Here is a 27,671-nt window from a genome sequence, read left to right as displayed (position 1 = left end):
CAGGAAACACTGAGGATAAGGAGGAGTTGAAATCATTAATGAAGAATTTTGAGTTGAATGTGATATTGGGAAAAAGTGAAGAAAGATTCTGTAGATAAATCTTAGGAGGTGTTGAGTGAAAGACCTGGAAACTAATAATGAAGGGAAAGGCATGGTGGCATGAGAGGAATAGTATGGTATTTATGGGGAAGTAATTGTATACATGTACCGTCCAACACACACACACACAGGTACCATTTACTGAGCAGCCCTAAGGGTAAGATGAACACCTGAGTTGAGTGTAGGCCGACTTCCGCACCCAGGATTCGACCCCATGTGGGCCCAAAACGGGGAGAGCCTGTAGCGACACAGGACCAGAAACGCTAACCGCTACACCACGGAGGCCCGTGTGTGTGTGTGTGTGTAAGACGAGCAAACTGAAAATAATTTTATAACACGAGTGAAAGCTTGTATGAAAACCAAGTCAAAATGTCCAAAATTATAAGTATCAACAAAATACTTTTTTTTTTTTTTTATATATAGTGACCAACATGGCACTGGCAAAAAAAAAGAAAAAAAAAGCCCCTCTCAAAGCCATTTAGGGTAAAGAAAAAGAGAAAAATTTGATTAAGACAAAGGTCTGTAACACCAGCTCACACAGCATACATGAACGATACCTTTGTATGGATTCCTGTCTCATAGTGCCGAGCAGAGTGCTGAATATTGTTTCTTATAATGACGAGAAGAGTGCTGAATACTCTCTCTCTCTCACAGTGACGAGAAGGGTGCTGAATATTGTATCTCAGTGACGAGCGGGTTGCTAGGAGCACCATATGTACACACAACAAATAAAGTATCTTTGCAGAAGTGACCGATGCATTTGGAAATGAATACTACGACTCCTCTTGTCTCGGTAGAGTTGGCAAGCCTGAACTCTAGACGCATTTCGTTATAATTATGGTAGCTGCTCTGTACAGCAGATATTCTCGACATGAAAAACTAAATACGATGCATTACAACTGTCAGAAAACAGTACACTCTACATTATATACTTCGTTTTACGTACATTGAGAAAGAAGTATATGGAAGGCAGGACTTAAGTGCGACGCAAGACGTTAAGGCATTTGTCAAATTCCTTCGTCCGTTGTATCAAATAGTTTAAAACAAAAACGGTAAGGACATTTTGTTTTGTAGGGTGTACATTATGTCTTGCCCCTCACTATCTGAACGGAGTTTAACAGTCTGCCTCATTAGTGTACCCTCAATGTAAAAAACAGCCTTGATTTTTACATTTACAAAACCCATTTTTTTTTTTCATTTCCACTTGGGTAAAACTGGAGAAAGAAAGAACATTTTTCTTGCAGTAATGGCACGTCCTTCCCTGTGATTGCGTAAAATTGCAGAAAGAGTTTGAGTGACGATTGGTTTGAGGTATAGCCTTGCAAATTGCAAGTTGTGTCGGGTTTTTGATACCAGCTGTTACGACGACTCAGTTACCAAAGTTTCTTGATATTTGCCAAGCGTCGGCCTCGTCCGAATAGGGCAAGTTTGAGTTCAGTTGTCATTGGTTGCCAAGGTTCTCTTACTTGCTATTGGTTGCCAGGGTTCGAGCTCTCTCACTTGCCACTGGTTGCCAGGGTTTGAGCTGTCATTTGCCATTGGTTGCCTGGGTTCTCTCACTTGCTGTTGGTTGCCAGGGTTTGAGCTGTCATTTGCCATTGGTTGCCAGCGTTCGAGCTCTCTCACTTGCCACTGGTTGCCAGTGTTTGAGCTATCATTTGCCATTGGTTGCCAAGGTTCTCTCACTTGCTATTGATTGCCAGGGTTCTGTCACATGCTGTTGGTTGCCAGGGTTCGAGCTCTTGTCACTTGCCATTGGTTGTCAAGTTTTGAACTCTTGTCACTTGCCATTGGTTGCCAGGGTTCAAGCTCTGTTAGGCGTCTGGTTGCCAGGGTCTGAGCTCTTGTCACTTGCCATTGGTTGTCAAGTTTTGAACTCTTGTCACTTGCCATTGGTTGCCAGGGTTCAAGCTCTGTTAGGCGTCTGGTTGCCAGGGTCTGAGCTCTTGTCACTTGCCATTGGTTGCCAGGAACCTGGCGTTCCTGATGCACTATGGAACATGAGGCTCTCACAAATGCAGACAACAGCAAACTGTTATTATGCTCCATCATGTTGATCTCTCTATACATCACCATCCGATACGTCTCTGTCCTGCTGCTCGCTCCTTCGGCCCTAACTCCAAGGACTGATACACTAACCTAACCCAGAATATGAACTTTCTATAAATCAATTTCAGAATTTCAGGATTCAGATTTAGGTTGGTGTGTGTGTGTGTGTGTGTGTGTGTGTGTGTGTGTGTGTGTGTGTGTGTGTGTGTGTGTGTGTGTGTGCCCACTCAAGAGTAAAGACATGGTGCACATATACACACACACATGCACACAACATACCGGATGTAACTATGTATAGATAATACATATACCCCTTCACTATACATCTTATACTGCACAAGGATGGCCCATTTTCTACACATTTTGCTCCCCCGACTAACACCTTCCCCTTCTTCCCTCACCCTCCCTTCCTGAGCCACTAATCGAAGGAGGGAAAGAACTTGTGGATCGAGTGATAGGATAGGCTTGGAGGAGGAGCCATAGACTCACGAACGGTCTCAAGTGTTAGCTCAAGAGGGAGTGAGTAACGAAAGAGTTACAAGGTTCGACTGCCTGGGCTCCAGCCATTACCAGTGATCAACGAAAAACCCGATTACATAATTATCTTTAGCCACTATTAACGACAAACCTGATTACATAATTATCTTTAGCCACTATTAACGACAAACCTGAATACATAATTCTCTTTAGTCACAATTAACAAATTTGATTACATAATTATCTTTAGTCACTATTGACGACAAAACTGATTACATAATTCTCATAAATCACTATTAACGACAAAACTGATTACATAATTCTCTTTAGTCACTATTAACGACAAAACTGATTACACAATTCTATTCAATCATTATTAATGATAGGTATGTTACGTGAACACGTCTCATTACGAGAAGATAATGTAAAAATATATCATAGCTTATATATGGCTATCATGTCTATGAGATGGAACTTTTGCTACAGATCATCGAGCACATAGGTTCAAATCCTGGTTTCGGCAGTTGGCCCACAGTCAACCCAGCTCTTCATCCTCCCCTAATGTTTGGTCGAGACACCGGGTACGTAGCTTAGGCTAAGGTATACATATGTATAGAGGTAATGAGATGGCCTGGCCTGGGGCATTCAGTTGCCCGCACCGTCTCAGCTAAACGTACGTTTACACCTTACACGCCACAGCGACATTTACAAATTTACAATCGACGGTAAACACAACCCTACCTCTGGCCGGAGAGCACTAGCCTCGTCCTCGTACTCGGAAGTGGTCGTCTGGCCGAGGTCGACCTCCAGGTACCCGTTCTGAGGCCGCTGGACGATGACGTAGGTGATGTCTGACGGGGCGATGTTGGGGTGCATGATGTTCAGGGCGGCCTGGTCGATGATGACCCTCGAACTTTCCTCCACCTTGAGGGTAGCGTTGTTCAGCACGACCAGCGGCTCCCAGTAACTCTCAGGATACACCTGAGGCGACAGGAGAGTGAGGGGAGGAAGCTGAGAGAGGCGACAGGAGAGTGAGGGGTGGCTGAGAGGAGGAAGCTGAGAGAGGCGACAGGAGAGTGAGGGGTGGCTGAGGGGAGGAAGCTGAGAGAGGCGACAGGAGAGTGAGGGGTGGCTGAGGGGAGGAAGCTGAGAGAGGCGACAGGACAATGAGGGGTGGCTGAGGGGAGGAAGCTGAGAGAGGCGACAGGAGAGTGAGCGGCGCCATCGTAGGGGGGTGGGTGGCTGAGGGAGGAAGCTGGGAGACGGATGGGAGGTCGGGGTCGGCGGAGGGATGGTGAATAATGTACGTTAAACGACGGAGAGAGAGAGAGAGAGAGAGAGAGAGAGAGAGAGAGAGAGAGAGAGAGAGAGAGAGAGAGAGAGAGAGAGAGAGAGAGGATGGAAGAGATAGAGGAGAAGGAAGAGAGGAATATGGATGGTAGCAGCAGAACAGGGAGGTGGGAAACTGGAGGATATGGAGTGGAGGAGGACGAAAGGGAGAGATGACTGTGGCAGTGAAGAGGATATGGCACAGGGAAGGTGGAGGTCCACGGCCAATGTTTGAAGAAGAAAACGATAAACAAAAGGAAAAAAAAGAGAACAAGAGACATACTAAAGAGACCATTGAGGTTTCATTATATATACAAATGAGACAAACTCACTAAGTCCAGTAAACTCAAGAGACCCGCCTATGAAAGCATACACTTCGAACAGAGCAATAATGTCATAGGGAGATCAAACCTTCGTTCGAAAACTCGCCAGTTTTCAAGAACTCAGCCAAACTAAAAGTTCCGAGTCGTTCGTAAAGACATTAAGTGATGATCGTTCTTTTAACTTTTAACTTTTCATCTCATCGACTTGCATCATAAAAGGATGATTTCTTTCTTATGAAAACTCTCTGTTCGTCGGGGAGTTATACCATCGATATGAAGAACTTCTGCAAATGGCAGATTCAAATAAGCTATATATATATATATATATATATATATATATATATATATATATATATATATATATATATATATGTATATATCCCTGGGGACAGGGGAGAAAGAATACTTCCCACGTATTCCCTGCGTGTCGTAGAAGACTAAAAGGGGAGGGAGCGGGGGGTTGGAAATCCTCCCCCTCTCGTTTTTAATTTTCCAAAAGAAGGAACAGAGAAGGGGGCCAGGTGAGGATATTCCCTCAAAGACTCAGTCCTCTGTTCTTAATGCTACCTCGCTAACGCGGGAAATGGCGAATAGTATGAAAAAAAAATATATAGCATGATGTGCACTGAATATTGTGATACAAAATACTAAAGACGACTATAGTTCCCTTGGCTGAGGTATCTGTCATTCTTATCTTAGGTTGTAATAACTGCCCTCGAAACTCTGGCCCCCCCCACTAACAAGGCACTGTTATAGCATGTTCTTCCCTGAATCAATTTAGAACATGTTATTATCTCTGAGTCTTATCTTACTTTTATACAGGTGAACAAGAACAGGTAAAACCGTGGAAAAAATTAATTCTCTACCAAATGATAATATCTAGACGTGGCTTAACCTAAAAAATCTCTCGTTTTGATTATTTGATAGTGTTAGTGATGACTGTCCTCAATACTTCATTCTTAGAAGTAAATATCTTCACCCATCATCGAAGTCAATCTTCAATTATTACAACAGTTCATGAGGGCTAGTAACTGCACCTCGACCCATTAGACAATTTTTAGGTGCTAGTAACTGCACCTCAGACAATTCCTAGGTGCTAGTAACTGCACCTCAGACCCATCAAGACAATTCTTAGGTGCTAGTAACTGTTTTACCTCACCTTGACTTCGAAGATGCCATCGGTAGCGGTGTCCCCGACTCTCGCCTGGAAGCGGAACTCGTCCCTGAAGCTGGGGTCTCCCTTGCTGACATACTTGAGGTTGCCGCTCTGGAGGTTGGCTTCTGTGAACTGATCTTTGGCGATTGGCTGCCCGTTGATCAACAGGCGTCCGTAGCGAGGGGGGTTGGTGACCTGGAAGACAATGGCCGCCCCCCAAGCATTCATATTGGTCTCGACGCTAAGGTTGTAGTTCGAGATGATGGCCTCTTGGCCTCGCGGGACGATGATGCCGCTGTTATTCACTATCTCGATGAAGGGCTCGGAGGCTACGATCTCCAGGATTCCAGTCGAGGACAGGTGGCCATCGGTGACGGAAATGACAGCTTTGCCGTAAGAGGGGCCACTGTGGTGGAAGACGATGCGTCTTCGGTCAATGTCCTCTTGGGTGAAGAGGTACACGGGTTCTGATCGGTCCTCCACGTGAAAGAAGTCCCCATTCGGAATCTTGCGTCGTGTGTACTGGATCTGCGTCGGTTCGGTGTCCAGGTCGGGGTCAATATACAGTAGGTCGCTGGAGGTCACGACTCTCTCGCTCTGGGTGACGACATTGAGGACCTTTTCCATGACCCTGATGGGATGGTTGTCGTTGATCATGATGATCTGGAAATGCATAACGCCCACGTACTGGAAGTCCACCCCTGGGTCCTCAGACAGAGCCACGAAGTGGAAGCGATCTTTGGTCGTCTCCGAGTCGTCGTGTTGGTAAAACACTGACCCCGACTTGATCTCTTGAGACGTGAAGAAAGTCGTATTTATTCTCTCCGGCAGAATCATCGACTCGTCAATTACATTAAGTGAGCCGTGCCTTGGCGACGAAGTAACATTGTACACGATATTCTTTATGTCTCGAACTTCAATATTCAAATATTTCTCGGTGATCTTCTCCCTCGAGCCTTCTTGTACGTCCAGTCGCTCCACTACAATGTTCGCGTCAACGGGGGGTGGCGTATGGCGTATATTGAAAGTATGGACGCCGCTGGAACGGCCGTTGCTCGTCACCTGGAACTGGAAGGAATCCCGAAGAGGAGAGTAGCTCTTGCGGTGAAGCCTGTACTTGATCCTGCCCTTCGCGATGTCTTCCTGGCTGAAGATAGCACTCTTCTCCAGCTGCCTGTGTTGCGTCAGGTCTCCAGAGCTTAAGAAGAGGGAGCCGTACAGAGGAAGGGAGATGATCTTGTACATAATATTCCGACTGGGAGTCGGGTCTGGCCTGGTCTCACTCTGGAGGAAGCCCTCGGATATGAAACTCTCCTGGATTCTGTCGATGAGCAACTCGGCGTTCCTAATGACATCGACTGTCACCGACACGAAGGAGATCCTGAAGGTGTACTCGGTTGGGAACTTGCGTTCACCAGCGGATATCCTGAACCTGAACTCATCTTCTTTGGGCTCCCTGGAAGTGTGTTTGTAGCGGACCTTCTCCTTCTCCAGCTGCCGACTGCTGAACTGGTTCACATTCTGCCAGCGGTTGTTGCTTCGCAGTCTCTGAACGGCACCGAAACGAGGCAGACCCGTGATGTCGAAGTGGATTTCCAGGTCTTGTTCCGGGGCATTGGTGGTGTACGAGAGGTTCATGGGCGTGATCAAAGACCAGCTGCCGTGGGTGATACTCAGACCCGTGTTGTTGACCAGGTACACTTGCAGGTCAAAAGCGGCCACCCTCAAGATGGTCGGCTCTCCTGTCTCTATGCCGTCGGAGACCTTGAGGGCGATCTTGGTGTTGGGGTCTCCATGATGGACGTAGGAGATGACGCCCTGGTTCAGTTCCTCCAGCGTGAAGGAATGGATAGGCGAGCCAGGGGATTGAGCGTTCTGGATGTATCCGTTCTCATGTTCCTTTAAGTTAAGTACGGATATTCTGAAAAAAAAGGAAAATCACTTAAGTGCAATACAACAGAGGAAATCTTCCACTCTGATTATAATCTTATTAAATATTGATTGGATATTTAATGTCCATACTTGTTAATGAAGATATCAGTCCTCCTATTTCACAAAGGTGCAATGGTCTGTTATGAATAAATTTACTATGCCTGCTGATAAAGGGACTATTTACCATGATATATGACGCTATTAAGGGAAATTAATGGAATTCCTCATAAGACTGATTTCTAACACATCCTGTTAAGATGTTTCGTATATAAGAATACGACGTAATGACCCCATCATCACCCGAGGGCGTGGTTACTGCCAAATTATCTCGTCTTCAATTACATGTGAAACGAAATGTTTCCTCCGAGCTTATGTAGCTAAGTCAGGCTTATCTGTGAGAGGTATTTGTGATTTCGATTTGTGTCTTATGTAAAGAGAGTTTTAAATTCGTGTTGCCCTGTCTTTTAACCTTATATAAGTGTACCATGTTTGTATTCCTATGTATGTATGTACACATAAACACACACACAAACTCACTCACACACACACACACACACACACACACACACACACACACACACACACACACACACACACACCCCCTTGCCAGGTACCCATTCTATCGACCGCTCTCGAGGGCAAGATGGACATGCTGGTCATGTCAGCCATGACCACAATTCGAACCTATACATGTTCATGCATGAGTACAAAGACGACCATCGCTCAGGAGATGAGGTCAAGCCCGCGTAGGTTCGAATCCTGGTCGCGGCAGTCGGTCCACAGTCAATCTAGCTGTTCATCCTCCCCTAGAGGTTGGTCGACAAAAATGAGCATCAGCCTCCGGCTTGGGTATATATATATATATATATATATATATATATATATATATATATATATATATATATATATATATATATTCAAATTGCGGTGAAACATTACACGTCAACCACATCGCCATCGTTCACTGGAAGATACGAAAAGCCAAGAATAATAATACGAAACCTCAGGAAACAAAACCATATGTTTTAGAACACCAAAATATATCGTCTGATGAAGGAGGAACTACAGACAACGTGTTTACTTTTCCTTAAAGGCAAGGAATTGGGACAAGACCAAGTGGATTTATACTGTGTATCTATTTACTGATGATTATATATATTTCTTTCCTCCTGCAGAAGCTCATATATATATATATATATATATATATATATATATATATATATATATATATATATATATATATATATATATATATATATATATTTTTTTTTTTTTTTTTCTTTTCTTTTTATGTCCCTTCTTAGCCTTCTGATGCTCTGTACGTTCAGACTCTTGAAATGTAACGAAGAAGAGAGAAGAAGAAAGTAGGACAACAGAAGAACAGCAACTAAACAGATTGAAGAAAACAGACGTATTTCTTCCCTCAGAGTTGCTCTAGACAATATCATCTGTGCCCAAGCTCGCAAGACGCCATACCCGGTGCGTTCTGTGACAAGACTTTCGACGCTTCGAGCTGACAGGTCCTGGCTAGGGTGCGGTTACCTCGCTCCACACAAACGTAAGTCGTGAACGTAAATACCTTACGTCATCTCCCGTCCTTGAACGTCGTCAGCATTGGTCCTCACCTTCAGCGCCCTCGGTCCGAAAGGGCGAGTCGAACACAGATAAGCTTTTAAAACTTCGCGCCTCTGGTCTACATCAGCAGGAAGTCAATAGAAGCTTTTCCAAACTTGGTCGTTCGTATTTAAGTCACCAATTCATCCGTGTAAACTCCCTCGCGAGCTGATGAGTGACGGGTAAACTATCGCGTTTACGAGGGCAAGCGAAAGAACGTAACATTGCGTTGTAAATGGCTTCTGTGGAGGGGAGAAGATGATCATGCCACAGTGGACAGCAGTATTGCGTTGATGAATGGCAGGTTTCAACTGAGGTTGTCTGTGGCTGCTGGTGCGTAATGCCAGTTAAATAAACGTCTCACTACGTTAAGAAAGTCTTCATATCGTATCCATAATCGGCTGCATATTAGTAACGCATTTAAGATAATATTTGATAAGGGTGTCTACATAGCCCACGTGAATGGTGAGCCTATGTGTTAAATATCTTTTTCACCCCATATTTTTTTTCTTGTTGCATGGTGTTTACAATGAATAAATGTAGCTTTTTCAACTGCTTAATAACCCACAAAACCCCTCGTACTCCCCCACTGCTTAATAACCCACAAAACCCCTCGTACACCCCCACTGCTTGATGAACCCTGGATCCACCTCGTCTCACCTGAGATTGCCAGGGGTACTGTCACTGTCCACGACGGTCAGTATCTCCGGCGTGAGGGCCTTGGTGGTGCCCGCAGCCAGACGGAGGACCTTCGTCTGGTGCAGCTTCAGCGACGGCGCGTCGTTTCTCGGGATGACCCTCACTGGCAACACGAAGCGATGGCGCGACTGTGGTGGTGGGAAAGGAAGAGACACGGAGGGACGGGCGATCAGTGTGGAGGACAATGGTAGGTCGACTGGTCCAAGGATGTACCTATCTATCCTATCATTTATCTATCTATCTCCAATCTACTTGTCTATCCTATCATTTATCTATCTATCTCCAATCTACTTGTCTATCTTATCATTCATCTGTATCTACTATCTTATCATTTATCTGTCTGTCTACTACCTATCTATCTTATCATTTATCTGTCTACCTTCTACCTATCTATCTTATCATTTATCTGTCTGTCTACTACCTATCTATCTTATTTATCTGTCTACCTACTACCTATCTACCTGTCTATCTTATCATTTATCAATCTATCTACTATACATTCATAGGTGACCCCAGAAACAATTTCTATGAAGACCTTCCTAATGGTTCCTGCAGCCTAAGGCAGCGCTACTTCCAGTAGCTGGGGAATGTAGGCTCCCCTATGATGAAAATTTCTCAGACGAAACTGTATTCCTAACGGTACATCCCCGTTAAAGGTGGCTTTTCACAAGCAAAGTAACACCTACCTATCTACAAACACACACACATACAATATATATATATATATATATATATATATATATATATATATATATATATATATATATATATATATACATATATATAGGATAGTTTTAAGTGTTACCGGACCCTGCCTGCAAGGACTTACAGTGAGGGTCGAAAGTTACCTGATACTATATCATAGGGTGTAAAGTCTCGTCAAAAAACATCTCATTCCAAAGGCTTCCGTTCCCTGCTGCTGGAAGTAGCGCAACCTTCGTAATAGGATACCGTAAGAGGATATGATTCTCTACAGTACGACAGGATGTGATTCCCCGTAAGGGACTAGGGAAAGGATTCACTCCAACAGAATGGGATGCATTTTGGGATCCGAGGCTTACAAGAGAGCAGCTGGTCTGGTCTATATGCAGGAGAACTCGTCCCTGAGGGAGCTGAGTCATCCAGCTGTGGCTGTACTCACCTGGAAGCATGAAGACTCACCTCGAGATACTTAAACTCACCTGGTAGCGCCTGGGCTCAACTAAGGTGAACCAGCTTCACCTGAACTTATATAGTTGCAGGTACGCGGGGCGTAGATATCAGGTTCTCAGCTCACCTAAAGGTAAGAAAGGATCACACGAAGGCCAAGCTGGAGTCTCCTGGAAGCGGCGTTTGCTCGCCTGGAACGCGCAGGGTGTCTGTAAAGGCAGCCAGACTCCAGAAGGTGTAAAAGAACTCACCCGCAGAAGACATGACGCGCCTACAGGAATCTAGATATCCACAGAACACAGACGAACGATGGCAGAACGAGAAATTGAAAGCTGCTAAAATAAGAAAAAAAACTGTAACTTGAAGTAACAGTTGTTCCTGAAGGCAACGTAGCCACTTAACGGGAGAAAAGGGACGCGTCCAACGGCATTATGAGTCACCTAAGAGGAAATTCTACTCACCCGAGTGTACTTGGACTCATCCACGAGCAGGTAGGAGGTAAGGGTGAGGAGACTATAAGGACCTGATGAAGAAACACCAGGATCTAACCATGATAGACCTAGGACTTACCTGCAGGTAAGGAAGCTGAACGTAGCCCAGGTAAGTAACCCCAATGCATCAGGGATACCCTAATACAAGAGAAACATACCAGGCCTTACCTGTACGTTGGGGAGGTGAGCGTAGCCCCCGAAACCAGCTAGACCTCCTCCTTCCCTCCCATCCCACGGCAATACATCGAGACTCACTTGCAGGTAGGAGGGCAGAATGTAGCCTGACCCCGTCACCAGCTCCAGTTCCAGGACTATGGAGTCCTCGGTGGTCTCGGAGCCGTCGTGGACGTACGTGACCCGGTCATTGTTCAGGTCAAGCAAGGTGAAAATGGTCTCCTCAGGTCGTCGCCAGACGTGCACATCCAGGCGACCCCGCGAGGGACGTGTGATGACGTGGAACAACACGCCCGACTCCCTCACTCCGTACTGGGGAGAGAGGATGGGTGATAAGCTGAGCTGTCACTTGTACTGGGGTGTGGTAACAGAGGTAAGCTGGCTTGTACTGGGGTGTGGTAAGAGAGGTAAGCTGGCTTGTACTGGGGTGTGGTAAGAGAGGTAAGCTGGCTTGTACTGGGGTGTGGTAACAGAGGTAAGCTGGCTTGTACTGGGGTGTGGTAAGAGAGGTAAGCTGGCTTGTACTGGGGTGTGGTAACAGAGGTAAGCTGGCTTGTACTGGGGTGTGGTAACAGAGGTAAGCTGGCTTGTACTGGGGTGCAGTAACAGAGGTAAGCTGGCTTGTATTGGGGTGCAGTAAGAGAGGTAAGCTGGCTTGTATTGGGGTGCAGTAAGAGAGGTAAGCTGGCTTGTACTAGGGTGCAGCAACAGAGGTATAAGCTGACCCGTATTAGAGTGCAGTAACAAAGTTAAGCTTCCGGACATGCCCTAAGCTTGTATGTTCCAGTTCCCACAACTTGTAATTAATCCACTAAGCTTATAGAATTATCTTCCCTCGCAAACCATACCATAAACACCTCTTTGGAATCAAACCTCGAGGTCAGGCTCTACATGTATATATATATATATATATATATATATATATATATATATATATATATATATATATATATATATATATATATATATATCCCTGGGGATAGGGGAGAAAGAATACTTCCCACGTATTCCCTGCGTGTCGTAGAAGGCGACTAAAAGGGGAGGGAGCGGGGGGCTGGAAATCCTCCCCTCTCATTATTTTTTTTAATTTTCCAAAAGAAGGAACAGAGAAGGGGGCCAGGTGAGGATTTCCCTCAAAGGCCCAGTTCTCTGTTCTTAACGCTACCTCGCTAACGCGGGAAATGGCGAATAGTTTGAAAGAAAAGAAAGAAATATATATATATATATATATATATATATATATATATATATATATATATATATATATAAACTATATGCTCAAGTACTGGGTGTATATGCCATGACAGAAATGTATATGGTGAAAATAGGATGACAAGAAGCGCAATGTATATTATAAGGAGAGGATAAGCACTCCAGGCAGTGGATGTATATGAATGAAGGCCTCGAAGATTAACATGACAGATGTTGGTTTATGAACCCTTCTTACCTTCTCATAGTCGAGGACGAGGTGGAGATGTTCTGAGGTGATGAGTGCTTGTCCTCCCTCCTGCACCTCCATGGGCGTCAGACTCAGCACCTGGAGGACGAGAAGCTACGTGAAAGGGTCGAGGAGCAGTGTGGACAAGGTCCTGGGGTGTTGTTGACACAGACACATGGGTTAACCTCGATGGTCAAAGATCAGTACAAGGGAAGGAAATCCAGTGGAGGTGTAGCAGGACCAAGGAAATAGTATTAAAGGTCATCCTCGAAGAGTGAAGGGGGAAGGCCAAGGACGAGCGAAGGATGAGGTTCAAGGACCAGTGAATGATGAGGTTCAAGACCAAGGAAGGAACAGTGTAGGAGGAAGTACAACGAAGAGTGAAGGAGAACAATGAACAGTAAAGGACGAAGAACAATGAACAGTGAAGGAGGAAGAACAGCTAATAGTGAAGGAGGAAGAACAATGAACAGTGTAGAAGGAAGAACAACGAACAGTGAAGGACAAAGTACAGTGAAGTAGGAAGAACAACGGACTGTGAAGCGGGAAGAACAACGCAAAAAGGAGAAGAACAAGGGTAACAGAATAACCCAAAAATTGCATTAATTTAGAACAAAATGTTGACAAATCAACTGTCATCAATATCCAGTAAACATCACACGACAATCACACGCAGACGACATGTAAACTTCATTCAGCTTATAATGGAGCTAAATATCGCTATATCGAGCACTCTCAGCCGCTAACGAGTGAACTAAGGCTGCACACGAGCAACGCCCGAGGCCCACCTCGAGATCGAAGGGCAGCGTCGTCTTGGTGAAGACCTTGTAAGCCGTGGTGAAGTTCTGGCGGACACAGAGGGCCAGGTCGCACTCACACTTGAAGCCGTCCGTGCCCTCTTGGACACATCGGCTCCCGTCCACACAAGGGTTCTTGAGACACGGGTAGGCCCAGTGGCACTCCGCCTTGATGCCTTGCGTGACCCGGGCATCGCGGATGCTCAGACCCCGCTCTCCTGCAGACAGCTTCTGGATACAGCCCTCCAGGCTGCAAGGAGACGAAGTGGAGATAATATGAGAGAAGGAGGAGTAACACGTACACGACCAGAAGGGGCAGTGTATGCCAAGATCACATTCTTGGGAATCAATTGTCTGAAGTCTGGTTGCTATTTGCATAATATCCCTTAAAAGCATAGCAGATAAAATTGGAAATTGTCAAATTATATGAGAAAATACGATACGTTCTACCGATGTAAAACAAATTCAAAATAAGTTACAAAAATTAGTTGTCTGTCGATATGGTACTTCATGCAGGGAAACATATAATCATTCACATAATCAATAATATAATCATTAATATCAATTATCATAATAATGAAACATTCAATAAAGACTCATTTCCAGAAATTTTCAACAAACAACAGAAAAAAACTTTACCCAAAAAGCGAAAAAATTTACCAACTGACCTTTTGCCACCATTTTTCGCCCCTTGGCTAACTGCTCTGGCCTGCTTGTTGACCTCCACCCCGCCTATGAAGAGGTAACCCGACAGGTCAAAGAACTTGTTCTCACCCACTTGGGTCGGGTGATCCTCTATATGGTCGTCTACACTCAACTCCATGTACGTGGGCTTGAAGTGTGCTTCCAGCTTGTGCCACACTCCGTCGCTGATGTAGATGGAACTAGGGAGAAGGGAGGAGGGGAGAGGTTAGGCTAAGGTGGGTGATTAAAACTTGGATGTTTATGGGGTGAGAGAGTTTTACGCTCGTGTTGCCCCGTCTCTTAAATAAGTGTATGTGTATCATGTCTTTACTTCTGTGTATAGACACACACACACACACCAGCTTAGGCCAGGATTCCATTTATCGACCAGCCCCGTGGGGAGGATGAACACCTGGGATGGGTGTAGGACCGACTGCCACGCCCAGAATTCGAACCGGACCCCGAGCTAGCCAGTGGGACTTATGGTCAGCATTGCTCACCATTACAGAGAGAGAGAGAGAGAGAGAGAGAGAGAGAGAGAGAGAGAGAGAGATGCAATGAGCTGCAGCCAGACTGTTGGAAGCAGAACAATTAAGTTCTGGAGGAAGAAAAAAAGGAAAAAAGAATGAAAAGGAGATATTTGAGCGCGTGTGTATATGTTACTAATATAGGAACTAATAGGAAGTCAGTAAATTGCCCTAGTGACACTGTAGAGGGCGTCTGAGTATAAGGAAACACACAAGATAACACTAGGAAAAGCAGATAATCTTCAGTTTCATACATGGCAAGAAACAAGTATTTTTTTTTCTTCTATATCAAATCACTTTCCTAACATTAATATAATACTAACCTTTACGCTAGCTGAAAATGGACATTACAACACCTGGGAAATGGCAATTCAGTCATGAAAAAAAAACGTTCGTATATGCAGAAAAACCCAACGTACATTAAAAAGAATTAAAAACAGAAAATGGGAACAATAAATGGGTAACAGAAAGTGGGAACTGACTTGTATATGAACTGGCACTGTACCTGTTGAGGCCGATAGGCCCATTGCCCTTGTCAAGGACGAGTTTCAGGTGGCCATCGTAGATCTCAAGGGCAATGAAGTCTGATCTGTGGGCGAGAGAGAGAGAGAAGTGACCAAAGACATTACTGAAGAGTTCCTGAAGAGGATGTGGTCGAGGTCCCTTAATTTCATCCTCTGGTGACGTCAAGACAATTCATTTCCTTATCAAATACGTCCGAAGTTATCAATTTCCCTGTGATATAAAGTTGTGATTCATTGAGAGAATAATTTCTTTTAGATTATGATTGCATACAGAGATTCTTAGTCCTGTAGGCTAAGAATGTGGCTGAATTCTGATATGATAACACGTGCATCTCTTCTCTAAACCCCTGAGGCATCAGGTCGACGAAGACAGAATGTCGGACACCCTCAGAAGACATCCACGAAATCTTATAAGGTAATTCAACCTCTACCACAGTCTCTGGACTTACCTGGAGGGCGGACCAGTGTTGTAGAGTAGGAGGGCGTGTTCTGACTGCGTCTTGATCTCCATCTTGATAGAACCCCCGGTCCTCGAGAAGGAGTCCTGGAAGGCGACGTACGCGCCCGGCTTGACGAAGCTGATGGCCACGTCTGGAGAGGCATCGAACTCGTCGGAACACTCCCACTCCACGCCATACACGTTGGACGACTTCGGGTCCTCCCGCACCTCTCGGAGGATATCGAGTCCGTTGTACATCACCTGCAGAAGGGAGGAACCAAGTTGTGAGGAAGGGCCTGTTCTCCTCGATGCTCGTGAGGGTTATAGATAACATGGGTTGTAGTAACTAGCGCTTGGTGTGGGTAATAAGGGTTGTGGTAAGTGACTGTGGTTACTGAGGGTTATAGATAGTAGTACGTGGTGTGCTGGTTTTAGGTGAGGATGGTTATTACTGCTGATGAAGCATGGGGAAGGTTGTGATTGCTCACAGCTCCGAGTGATCAGGTTGTAATACATGATGGCTGAAGGAAGCGAGTGCATTCGTGACTGAGAACACACAGTGGTAAGTTCGGATGACGAACATAACGAATGGGAAACGTTTAACAAGTTGGCTGTGTGGCAAGTGGTGGGTGTGGAAAGTGGCGGTGCTGCCACTGGGAGAGAGGCAACGAGGCTAGTGTGGTGGGCTTAGGGACGAGGGTCACTATAGCCTGGAAGTGTGGCAAATCAGGGGAGTGTTGCTGACGAGGAATGAGGCAGATAGTGAGAGTATAGTGAGCGAGAAGGTTTGGCAAGTGGCGCTGCTGCTGCAGATAGGGAGCGTGACAACCCGGGAGCGAGTTCTAGGGAGTGTGGTAAAGTGGTGTGGTGTGGTAGGTGTTGAGTATCGTGTCAAATGTGGCAGGTCGGATGGAACCCATGTGGGAAATGTGGACGTTAGGGAATGTGGTAAGTGGAGGACGCGATAAGTGTGTTATTCATAGCATATTCGAAGTGTAAAGTAGTGGAAAGGGAGCCTGATATAAGTGAACTGTGACAGATATACGGGTGTGTAAAGTCTAGTGTTTGAGGCAGAACAGGAAGCTTTTAAGACAGGTAGGTTATGTGGCACGCTGGGAATATGGCAAGCAGTGAGACTGGTTAAGTCATGAGCGTTAAGAAAGGGAGGAAAAAGAAGCATAATAGTCATTGAATCAAGTGAGGAGTCAATTGGTGAGTACGTAGAGTGCAAAGCGTTGCACGTTAGGTGTGTGTGTGTGTGTGTGGAGTGCGGTGGATCACTGCAGTAAGTGCAGAACGAAGTGTGGGTGGATCATGGTCATCAGCGTGGCAGAGGTGGAGCGTATGCCACAGGGGAATGAGACGCTCAGGAGATGGTTCGAGTCATGAACGAAGCTTATGAAAAAAGCGGATGGGAAACCATAATGACCTGTAGTGGGACACATGCCTTTGAAAAATTAAATACGTCTGAGGAGACCAAAAGGTGAAATTTAATGAAGGCAATTTAAGCAGCTGGAAAAAAAAAATTAAGACGGTTACTCGTCCTTTGTGCCATTATGTGTGTGAGAATAAAGGACATATATTACAGAGCACTTTGTACTGAGAATGTTACAGCTGTGTTAGAGTAATTTGTACTGAGAATGTTACAGCTGTGTATAAAAAAAAAACTATAGGACAAACTCCGAGAGCTAAGAAAGGGACATCAAAAAAAAGCTCTTACAAAAACCGAAAAGAAAAATTTAATCTAAACTTGCAGAACTTTGACATAAAGAACTAGGAGAACTTAACGAAGGTGAATCTGGAACTCAGGATCTTAAAGTGAAAGCGTAGAGCTTAAAGAACCAACCAGTAAAAGACTGGAAGGTCAAACACATGCATAGATTCACCGTGACAAATTCCAGGAGCTGCAATCTGGAAGGAACTTGAGGAACGAGACTTTTCGAAAATGCTGAGGAAGGAGGGAGACTCACCTGGTCCATGCAGCCGCGGAAGTTGTCGAGGAGGCCAAGGAATACTTCGGTGAACTCGCCCATCCCGCCGAGGAAGACCCCGTAGTGGATGTTGAGTTCGTGGAACCTACCAGGCAGCGTGATCCTGACACAGACGACAGGAACTTCGGGTTAACAAGAGGCGATGCACGCCAGGGGAGGGTGGGCATCGTGGAGTCATCAGGTGATTGGAAGGGGAGACTAAGTCATGGTGGATTAGGAGACGTCATGGGGCAAGTGGAGTAGATTGGGTGTATACCTACCACCACAAACATCATAGGAGAAGTTCAAGGATGTATTGGACCTAGCTAGGTTGTGGGGTGAGTGTGTGGACCTGAGGGCTGCGGCTTCCAACAGCTTGGTCGATCGACCAATGACCCATTCCAGCAGCCTGGGTCCAGCCCGGGCTGTTGGGGGTAAAGACCCTTAGAAGACTTTACAAAGTCTCCATAATACACACAGACAACAAGAGGGTGGGAGGGTTACCCCCATGTCTATATCGGCTGTTCTGAACTTGAGTTTAAAACTTATGAATGAATGGATCAGTAAGATGAAGCGGTGTAGGGTAGTCATGGTTGTATGTATGGCGGGTTGTGGTGATGGGATGGGAATGGATATGATGGTGGATTGTGGATGTTATCTCTTGATTTGACTTATTGACACCTCGGTTGGATTATAACGCCTCAGAATGGATACAGAAGACTCGAGAAATTACGCAAAAAAAATACAACTAATAAGTATTACAATTTTATCTTGTCTGTGCTACAGGCTTTGACTTTGTTATACGGTTGTCTGTGCTACAGGACTTGGTTTCGTTATAGGGTTGTCTGTGCTACAGGCTTTGGCTTTTTTCTACAGCTGTCTGTGCTACAGGCATTGGCTCTGTTACAGGATTGTCTGTGCTATATATTAGCGGATTACATGACTAGTACAAATACATTTGGGCTAACTTGAAACACAGAGTTGATAAGTACATAAGTGATCATGGATGGGTCTGATCAGGATATTTCTTATATGGGCCCATCGGCCTTACGTCCTTTCTTGTGGTCGTAAGCGGCAAGACAATGTCTAGACTGAGGGAATGAACCGTGGATACACAAAACTCAGTCTTAGAGACAGAGGGAAGAAATAAATCCCAAACGATGATAAGGATTAGAAATTTGTTAGAAACAGATCACTGCGTCTGGCTCAAACTTCCAATCGAGTCTCCTGGGCAAGAAGGAGACGATGTGGAGGGACATCCTCTACAACATTCACCTCCTGACTGGTTGAAAGGAAGAAAATCATGGAGAAACGATCATGAATTTAGCTCTGACAAGCGGTACACGCACACGTCCGTGTTCTAGCCCCTGTGGCATTAATGCCATGAATAAAAGGAAGAACAGTCTGGGCTGCTGACGTCTTCAGAAACATGGTTGAGGATCAAGAGGAACTGCAGGGGCTGGATCGAGAGGAGGAGGGTGATCAACTGAGCGACCTTGAGGACACCGAGTTGACGAACTGGGCCTTCGTACTCTTCTGACAAGACCTCAGAGACACGAACTGGGCCTTCGTACTCTTCTGACAAGACCTCAGAGACACGAACTGGGCCTTCGTACTCAACTGACAAGACCTCAGAGACACGAACTGGCCCTTCGTACTCATATGACAAGACCTTAGAGACACGAAATGGGCCTTCGTACTCATCTGACAAGACCTCAGAAATGCGAACTGGGCCTTCGTACTCATCTGACAAGACCTTAGAGATGCGAACTGGGCCTTCGTACTCATTTGACAAGACCTCAGAGACACGAAATGGGTCTTCGTACTCATCTGACAAGACCTCATAGATACGAACTGGGCCTTCGTACTCAACTGACAAGACCTCAGAGACACGAACTGGGCCTTCGTACTCATCTGACAAGACCTCGGAGACACGAACTGGGCCTTCGTACTCAACTGACAAGACCTCAGAGACACGAACTGGGCCTTCGTACTCATCTGACAAGACCTCAGAGACACGAACTGAGCCTTCGTACTCATCTGACAAGACCTCAGAGACACGAACTGGGCCTTCGTACTCATCTGACAAGACCTCAGAGACACGAACTGGGCCTTCGCACTCATCTGACAAGACCTCAGAGACACGAACTGGGCCTTCGTACTCATCTGAAAAGACCTCAGAGACACGAACTGGGCCTTCGTACTCATCTGACAAGACCTCAGAGACACGAACTGGGCCTTCGTACTCATCTGAAAAGACCTCAGAGACACGAACTGGGCCTTCGTACTCATCTGACAAGACCTTATAGACACGAACTGGCCCTTCGTACTCAACTGACAAGACCTCAGAGACACGAACTGGGCCTTCGTACTCATCTGACAAGACCTCGGAGACACGAACTGGGCCTTCGTACTCAACTGACAAGACCTCAGAGACACGAACTGGGCCTTCGTACTCATCTGACAAGACCTCAGAGACACGAACTGAGCCTTCGTACTCATCTGACAAGACCTCAGAGACACGAACTGGGCCTTCGTACTCATCTGACAAGACCTCAGAGACACGAACTGGGCCTTCGCACTCATCTGACAAGACCTCAGAGACACGAACTGGGCCTTCGTACTCATCTGACAAGACCTTATAGACACGAACTGGCCCTTCGTACTCATATGACAAGACCTCAGAGACACGAACTGGGCCGTCGTACTCAACTGACAAGACCTCAGAGACACGAACTGGCCCTTCTTACTCATCTGACAAGACCTTATAGACACAAACTGGCCCTTCGTACTCAACTGACAAGACCTCAGAGACACGAACTGGCCCTTCGTACTCATCTGACAAGACCTTATAGACACGAACTGGCCCTTCGTACTCAACTGACAAGACCTCAGAGACACGAACTGGGCCTTCGTACTCATCTGACAAGACCTCAGAGACACGAACTGGGCCTTCGTACTCAACTGACAAGACCTCAGAGACACGAACTGAGCCTTCGTACTCATCAGACAAGACCTCAGAGACACGAACTGGGCCTTCGTACTCAACTGACAAGACCTCAGAGACAAGAACTGGGCCTTCGTACTCATCAGACAAGACCTCAGAGACACGAACTGGCCCTTCTTACTCATCTGACAAGACCTTATAGACACGAACTGGCCCTTCGTACTCAACTGACAAGACCTCAGAGACACGAACTGGCCCTTCGTACTCATCTGACAAGACCTTATAGACACGAACTGGCCCTTCGTACTCAACTGACAAGACCTCAGAGACACGAACTGGGCCTTCGTACTCATATGACAAGACCTCAGAGACACGAACTGGGCCTTCGTACTCATCTGACAAGACCTCAGAGACACGAACTGGGCCTTCGTACTCATCTGACAAGACCTTATAGACACGAACTGGGCCTTCGTACTCAACTGACAAGACCTCAGAGACACGAACTGGGCCTTCGTACTCATCTGACAAGACCTCAGAGACACGAACTGAGCCTTCGTACTCATCTGACAAGACCTCAGAGACACGAACTGGGCCTTCGTACTCAACTGACAAGACCTCAGAGACACGAACTGGGCCTTCGTACTCATCAGACAAGACCTCAAAGACACGAACTGGGCCTTCGTACTCATCTGACAAGACCTCAGAGACACGAACTGGGCCTTCGTACTCATCTGACAAGACCTCAGAGACACGAACTGGATCTTCGTACTCATCTGACAAGACCTCAGAGACACGAACTGGGTCTTCGTACGCATCTGACAAGACCTCAGAGACACGAACTGGGCCTTCGTACTCATCGACAAAACCTCAGAGACACGAACTGGGCTTTCGTACTCATCTGACAAGACCTCATATGCACGAACTGGGCCTTCGCATTCATCTGACAAGACCTCAGAGACACGAACTGGGCCTTCGTACTCATCTGAAAAGACCTCAGAGACACGAACTGGGCCTTCGTGCTCATCTGACAAGACCTCAGAGACACGAACTGGGCCTTCGTACTCATCTGACAAGACCTCAGAGACACGAACTGGGCCTTCGTACTCATCTGACAAGACCTCAGAGACACGAACTGGGCCTTCGTACTCAACTGACAAGACCTTATAGACACGAACTGGGCCTTCGCACTCATCTGAAAAGACCTCAGAGACACGAACTGGGCCTTCGCACTCATCTGACAAGACCTCAGAGACACGAACTGGGCCTTCGTACTCATCTGAAAAGACCTCAGAGACACGAACTGGGCCTTCGTACTCATCTGACAAGACCTCAGAGACACGAACTGGGCCATCGTACTCATCTGCCAAGACCTCAGAGACGCGTATCATCCTCAACCACTCGCTGTAGACCGGAGTCTTTAAGGACTAACTATGGTTTGTTACTGACAACCTGGTGAACACTCGTGTGGTGTTTCAACAGCAATACCAGTCGCTGTCTTTTCGGACAGGTTCTCCATGTGTCGAGTTTTGCTGGTGAAACCACTCGCTCGAGACCAGAGACTCTCAGGACTGACTATGGTTTGGCAGTGGGAACCTGCTGGTGAACACCAGTGTAGCGTTCCAACACCACCACCAGTCACTGTCTTTCTTGGGCAGGTTCTCGCTGTCTCGAGTTTTGCAGGTGAGACACCACAGTGAACATCGTGGGTTGACCTTGTCCCAAGAGGGATTAATTGTCAGACTACACGACATGGCTTACGACAATCAAGCTTCGATAACTTTCAGGGTTTGATCCGCTATCACACTGAACCTTTGAAAGTAGCTGTGTACAGTGAGATCAGGAAAGAGTTCACTCACTCTATTCCGAATCAGTGTCGAAGAGAATGACTCTTTGCGTAAGGTATCGACTAATCTTATGTGAGTCTCAAAAGCTCGAGCGACCGACTCCTGTACCTTTGCCAAGTCTGGTAAAAGGTTCAAAATATCGAGAGAATAAAGCAGCCATGACGAAGAGGTCGATAGCTACCATAGAAATGATTCCAATCATGATATTAAGGGGAAAACCTTTGTCAAGGTGGGGGGAATAGGAACGTCGTACTTCGACATGGGTACAGGTGCTTTCGAGTTCCCCTCTGTGGGTCGCATACTGCAAAATACGTAGCCACGCATGCTGCGATATGTTTGCCATGTGCAGAGAGCTGTACTCCTCGGCCGCTCTACCAGGACTATGATTAACAACTTTCCACACAGCTTTCGAGACAAGAGACATCGGAATAAGTTGAGTAACGTGATTATATTTGGGATCTATCATTCCACGTTGTAGTGATACACCCCAAAGTAAATCACAAGTATCGAGGAAGGTGTCTTTGCCTAAGACTTTCCTCCAGGCGACTTAAGTACATAAGCTCCCTTTGTGATGATGATATACCGTTAGATTACCTTGGTATGTCACCGATGACTTCATGATGATGTTAGACATCTGAGGGTCGAACTCTCCCTCCCTCACCCAACATTCCAGATGGTGTAGGGTTCTTATCAGTAACAGTCTCAAGTATTCTAAACAGTGTACAGTCAGCGAGTAATAAGCTAACAGATGTTACGTTTCATCACTAAACACATTGACTACAAAACGGTGGAAACGATTCTGACACTTTATAATCCTTTACTAAAACGACATCTTGGATATGTAGTCCAATTCTGGTCCGCGAACTACGAAGAGGATAAGGAAAGAGTTGAGCATGTACAAAGACGGGTAACAATACTAATTCCACCTCTGAGAAATCTGTCGTACAAAGGGAAGATAAGAAGATTAACCTCTTTTTAAGAAGTGTAAACCTTACGTTGATCTCAGATAAGTTTTCAAAATAATGAATAGTAATGTGAGGTCACTGCATCGTCTATTTTGATTGCGTGCCTTGGAACTAAGTGGAAACTAAATGGCTTCGTGTAATCGAACTAAGTGGAAACTAAATGGCTTTCAAAAAGTGGCTTTTTCTAAGCCCCCAAGAGGATATTCAAGGCCGGGATGTTGAACTCAAAACGAAGCCCAAATTCTGAAGTAACTACATCCCAAATATGGGATCTGTAGATGTCAGAGTTCGAACAAGTATCAAATAAACCTAACAACATTTGAATATATGTATTAGATATATGGATACATACACGAGTACATATAAACAACGATAACACACACACACAGACACACACACGAAGGCCTTCCACGGTGTAGAGGTTAGCATTAATGACCATCATTTACGCATGGGTTGACTCAGGTTCGAATCCTAGGCGCGGCAGTCGGCTCACAGTTAACCCAGGTGTTCATCATCCCTTCATGGCTGGTGGAGAGATGGGTACGTGGCTTAGACTGTGAGCTGTGTTTGCGCGTACACACACACACACACACACACACACACACACACACACACACACACGGATAAAACCATGGCATATATAAAAGATTAAGAGACGGGGCAACACGAGTGTAAAACTCTCTTTCAGTGACATACAAAGGGGTATCACACACACACACACACACACACACACACACACACACACACACACACACGTACTAGGAACGCACCAGCCAGCGACCACAGGCAAGAATCACTTCCTGGTCGAGATACAATCAATACGATATTGACAACGGGAACCGACCCTCAGCTGAAGCCCCTCAAGCCCTCGGGGTCGCGGAAGGTCGCCCCAAGTACGGTCTATCAAGGGAACGCGAAAGGACGCACTTCCCACTTCTGGGAGGTAGCGTCTGGGGGACATGGTAGGAGTGGGGGACGGGACTGATTCTATTTACGAGGTGGTGAGGGACACACTTTTTCCTCTGAGGCTGAGGCAGTGTGGAGTAGTTCCAAAAAGGAGAGTCATCTGCACACGGGCAGCAATGTGGATTCAGCTCCTACAGCGAGAAATCTAGAGGATACCTAGTTAATAACCGCCTTTACAGCATCCTTAATGGAGGAGAGACAGTGGCATCTGCTGCCCGTGAAGCCTTGAAAAGTGTCCCATTAAGACTATCATCTCGAGGGTCGTGAGAACACATGCGTCTTGGCAACACCGGGTGCAACGCAGAGGCGAGTCGTGAGCCAATGAAGGCGATGGATGTGAGGACAATTGCTCATTTGCAGACGGAAGCCTGGCTCTCTCGTAGGGGGCCGGGTGGGTTATAACAAGCCCAACCAACCCCCTAGGCCCACAGTGCTTAGGTCTCTCCTCCTCACCACCTGCAGGGCCGCCCTAGAGCAGAGAGCCCACGAACCTCCTGAATTGTATGGTGGTTTAACCTCAAAACAACAACTGCTTATTTGATCTGATTTTTGTTTTCCCGGATGATATTCTAAAACCAATGCCTATTCACCCCTCGCTCATTTCATCCCCTTTACTATCACTGAAGCCGCTTGAGAAGGGTTCACCAGTGGTCTGTTCTCCACTTGGGGAAGTTCATTCACAACCAGTTCGAACTCCGTCTGGCTCGCTCGGTAGTGTTCATTCATTTGTAGCCCGGCCTCTAGATAGGGATTTCGAATCCTCTCTATTGATTCGGCCATCAGTTGTTCACTTAATCAATTGGGCTCTTCCTCCAGACGGCGAGTGTCTGACCAATACTGGTTCAGTCGGTATGTGACGAGTGTTCGTTCATTCGATCACAGGTGATTCGGATGTTCTGTCTGCTCAATTCTGGCTTGGGCTTAGCGTTTGTCGCCCGATGGTTCGGTGGTATGTTCATTCGCTAGAGGCTCGACCTTCTTAAGTACAATGTGTTCAGCCATCACTAGCTCCTCCAAAACGCGGGAGTGCTTGCTCGCTTGCTTATATCGAAGCCTCGAGTTCGAAGCACCGAATCATTTACTGGCGTCTAAAAGAGGAAGGTTCGTTCAGTAACTGCTTCGTGCTCTCATAAGAGTGTGTGCTCAAATTCTGCTTCGCCTACTACGACGGGGGAGTGCCTCGTTAACAGAGGCTCGGTGTTCACTAAAACACTGTTTGCATTTCAATTGTTCGTTTGTTGAAGAAGAGCGTATCCTCATCATTCCCTTGGCTGCCGACTGACGTGTATTTCCTCATTCGTAGTTCCACCTCCAGTTGGGGATTATTCAGTGGTCTCCAGGTGGAAAGCGATCATTCACTAGTGGTGTGGTGGGGAGGGAGCACTGCTGGTTTGGCCATCAGAGGAGGGGAGGCTTTGTTCATTTGTGGCCTTCCTCGAAGTGGGTCAATGTTCGCTCGCTTGTGTCTCGCCCTCCATATGAAGACACTTTGCTCTATAGTAGCTCTTGGCCTCCATGTCGGGGATCATTTCTCACTAGTTGCTCCACTTCCCGGTGGTAAGTGTTGCAGCCTCCATCCTCATGTAGAAGAACGGCAGGCTGGATCCTGCGGATCTTCAAGACAAGAGAAGAAACGCCAGTGATGATATTATTTCAGGCACTAATTCTTTCACGAATTGAAAATTGTTGCTTTCTGACATCATCCTACAAGTTAGGCGAAATTGCAGAATTAGAGAGTGTTCATATATCTTTCACAGTCCATATCAGTTTCGTAAAAGAACTAAATTTCTAGAAACGGCTGAAATCTCTGAGGCTGTATTCTCTGAAGCGTAGACAGGAGAGGTATATTATCATCTGTAAAAGGAAAATTCTAGAAATTATGGCTCCCAACATACATTCGGAAATAAAATCCCACTGGTACGACAGGCGTGGAAAACTTTATAAAATACTGCCTCTGAAATCCACACTTGCGAACTGCACAAAGAGAGAGTGTACCTAAAACACCCGGGGCCCAAGACGCTTCACCATCTTGCCATCTACCATCAGAAACGGCCTGGTATGTACGGTGGAGAAGTTCGAAACTGAACTGGACAAGTACTTACAAAGTGTACCAGACCAGCCAGGCTGTGGGGACTATGTGCGGCCAGAGACTGCGGCTTCCAACAGCTTGGTCGACCAACGACCCAATCCAACAGCCTGGGCCCAGCCTAACCTGTCGAGGTGAAGACCCCCTCGAAGACACACCAGGTATAAACCAGGTCGGGAGTGTTCAGGAATCAATGGGTCTGCTTCGGGTAAGACACTGTTTCCCTCTTGTAGGTCAGCTCCAGCAAGTAAAACTGTAGTTAGGCCTCTAACTAGAAAGTATCTACATGCCAGTAGCTTGGTTATTAGTTGAGTAGTACCCGTTAACTAGTAGTTTGGCTATTTGGTGGGTAGTTTCCGCTAATCATCTGCTCAGACTCTAGCTGAAAATTGCAAGGTCATTGATAGTTCGACCTCCAGAGATGGAACGAGATCTTAGGCCTCCTTCGCCCTGTGGATCTTGTGGGGTTCGGCAACAGTAGTTCCTCCTGCAGATGGAGTGTTCATTCATTTTCCGCTAAGCCTCCAGGATGCAGGTAGGTGTTCATTGGTACCATAACCTGCAGAAGTGCAGCACTTGTTCACTACTGAGTCTCGATCTCTCATCGCGTAATGTTTTTCTAACGATTCAGCCACAAGGTGAAGAGCAATTATTCATTTGTGATTCAACCTCTTGATCTAAAATCTTTACTCACCAATGGCTTGGGCTGAGACTTTACTCACCAATGGCTTGGGCTAAGACTTTACTCACCAATGGCTTGGGCTGACTTTACTCACCAATGGCTTGGGCTGACTTTACTCACCAATGGCTTGGGCTGAGACTTCACTCACCAATGGCTTGGGCTGAGACTTTACCCACCAATGGCTTGGTCTGAGACTTTACTCACCAATGGCTTGGGCTAAGACTTTACTCACCAATGGCTTGGGCTGAGACTTTACTCACCAATGGCTTGGGCTGACTTTACTCACCAATGGCTTGGGCTGAGACTTTAC

General features: G+C 46.2%; 1 protein-coding gene across 1 annotated transcript in view; it reads right to left on the bottom strand.

Annotated features, from left to right (window-relative positions):
• LOC139767233 (chondroitin sulfate proteoglycan 4-like) overlaps positions 1–27,671 on the bottom strand; it is a 470,609-nt gene that overhangs the window by 15,682 nt on the left and 427,256 nt on the right. Inside the window, 10 exon segments of the mRNA XM_071696375.1 lie at positions 3,367–3,606; positions 5,437–7,354; positions 9,640–9,806; positions 11,574–11,804; positions 12,940–13,029; positions 13,719–13,977; positions 14,396–14,611; positions 15,444–15,527; positions 15,912–16,162; positions 17,872–17,995. Coding sequence (XP_071552476.1) covers positions 3,367–3,606; positions 5,437–7,354; positions 9,640–9,806; positions 11,574–11,804; positions 12,940–13,029; positions 13,719–13,977; positions 14,396–14,611; positions 15,444–15,527; positions 15,912–16,162; positions 17,872–17,995 — 3,580 coding nt within the window.

Source organism: Panulirus ornatus, chromosome 59 (genome assembly GCF_036320965.1).
Source record: "Panulirus ornatus isolate Po-2019 chromosome 59, ASM3632096v1, whole genome shotgun sequence".
Classification (NCBI taxonomy): Eukaryota; Metazoa; Arthropoda; class Malacostraca; order Decapoda; family Palinuridae; genus Panulirus; species Panulirus ornatus.
The sequence above is the reverse complement of the archived record's forward strand: the minus strand, read 5'-3'. Positions and strand labels throughout refer to the sequence as shown.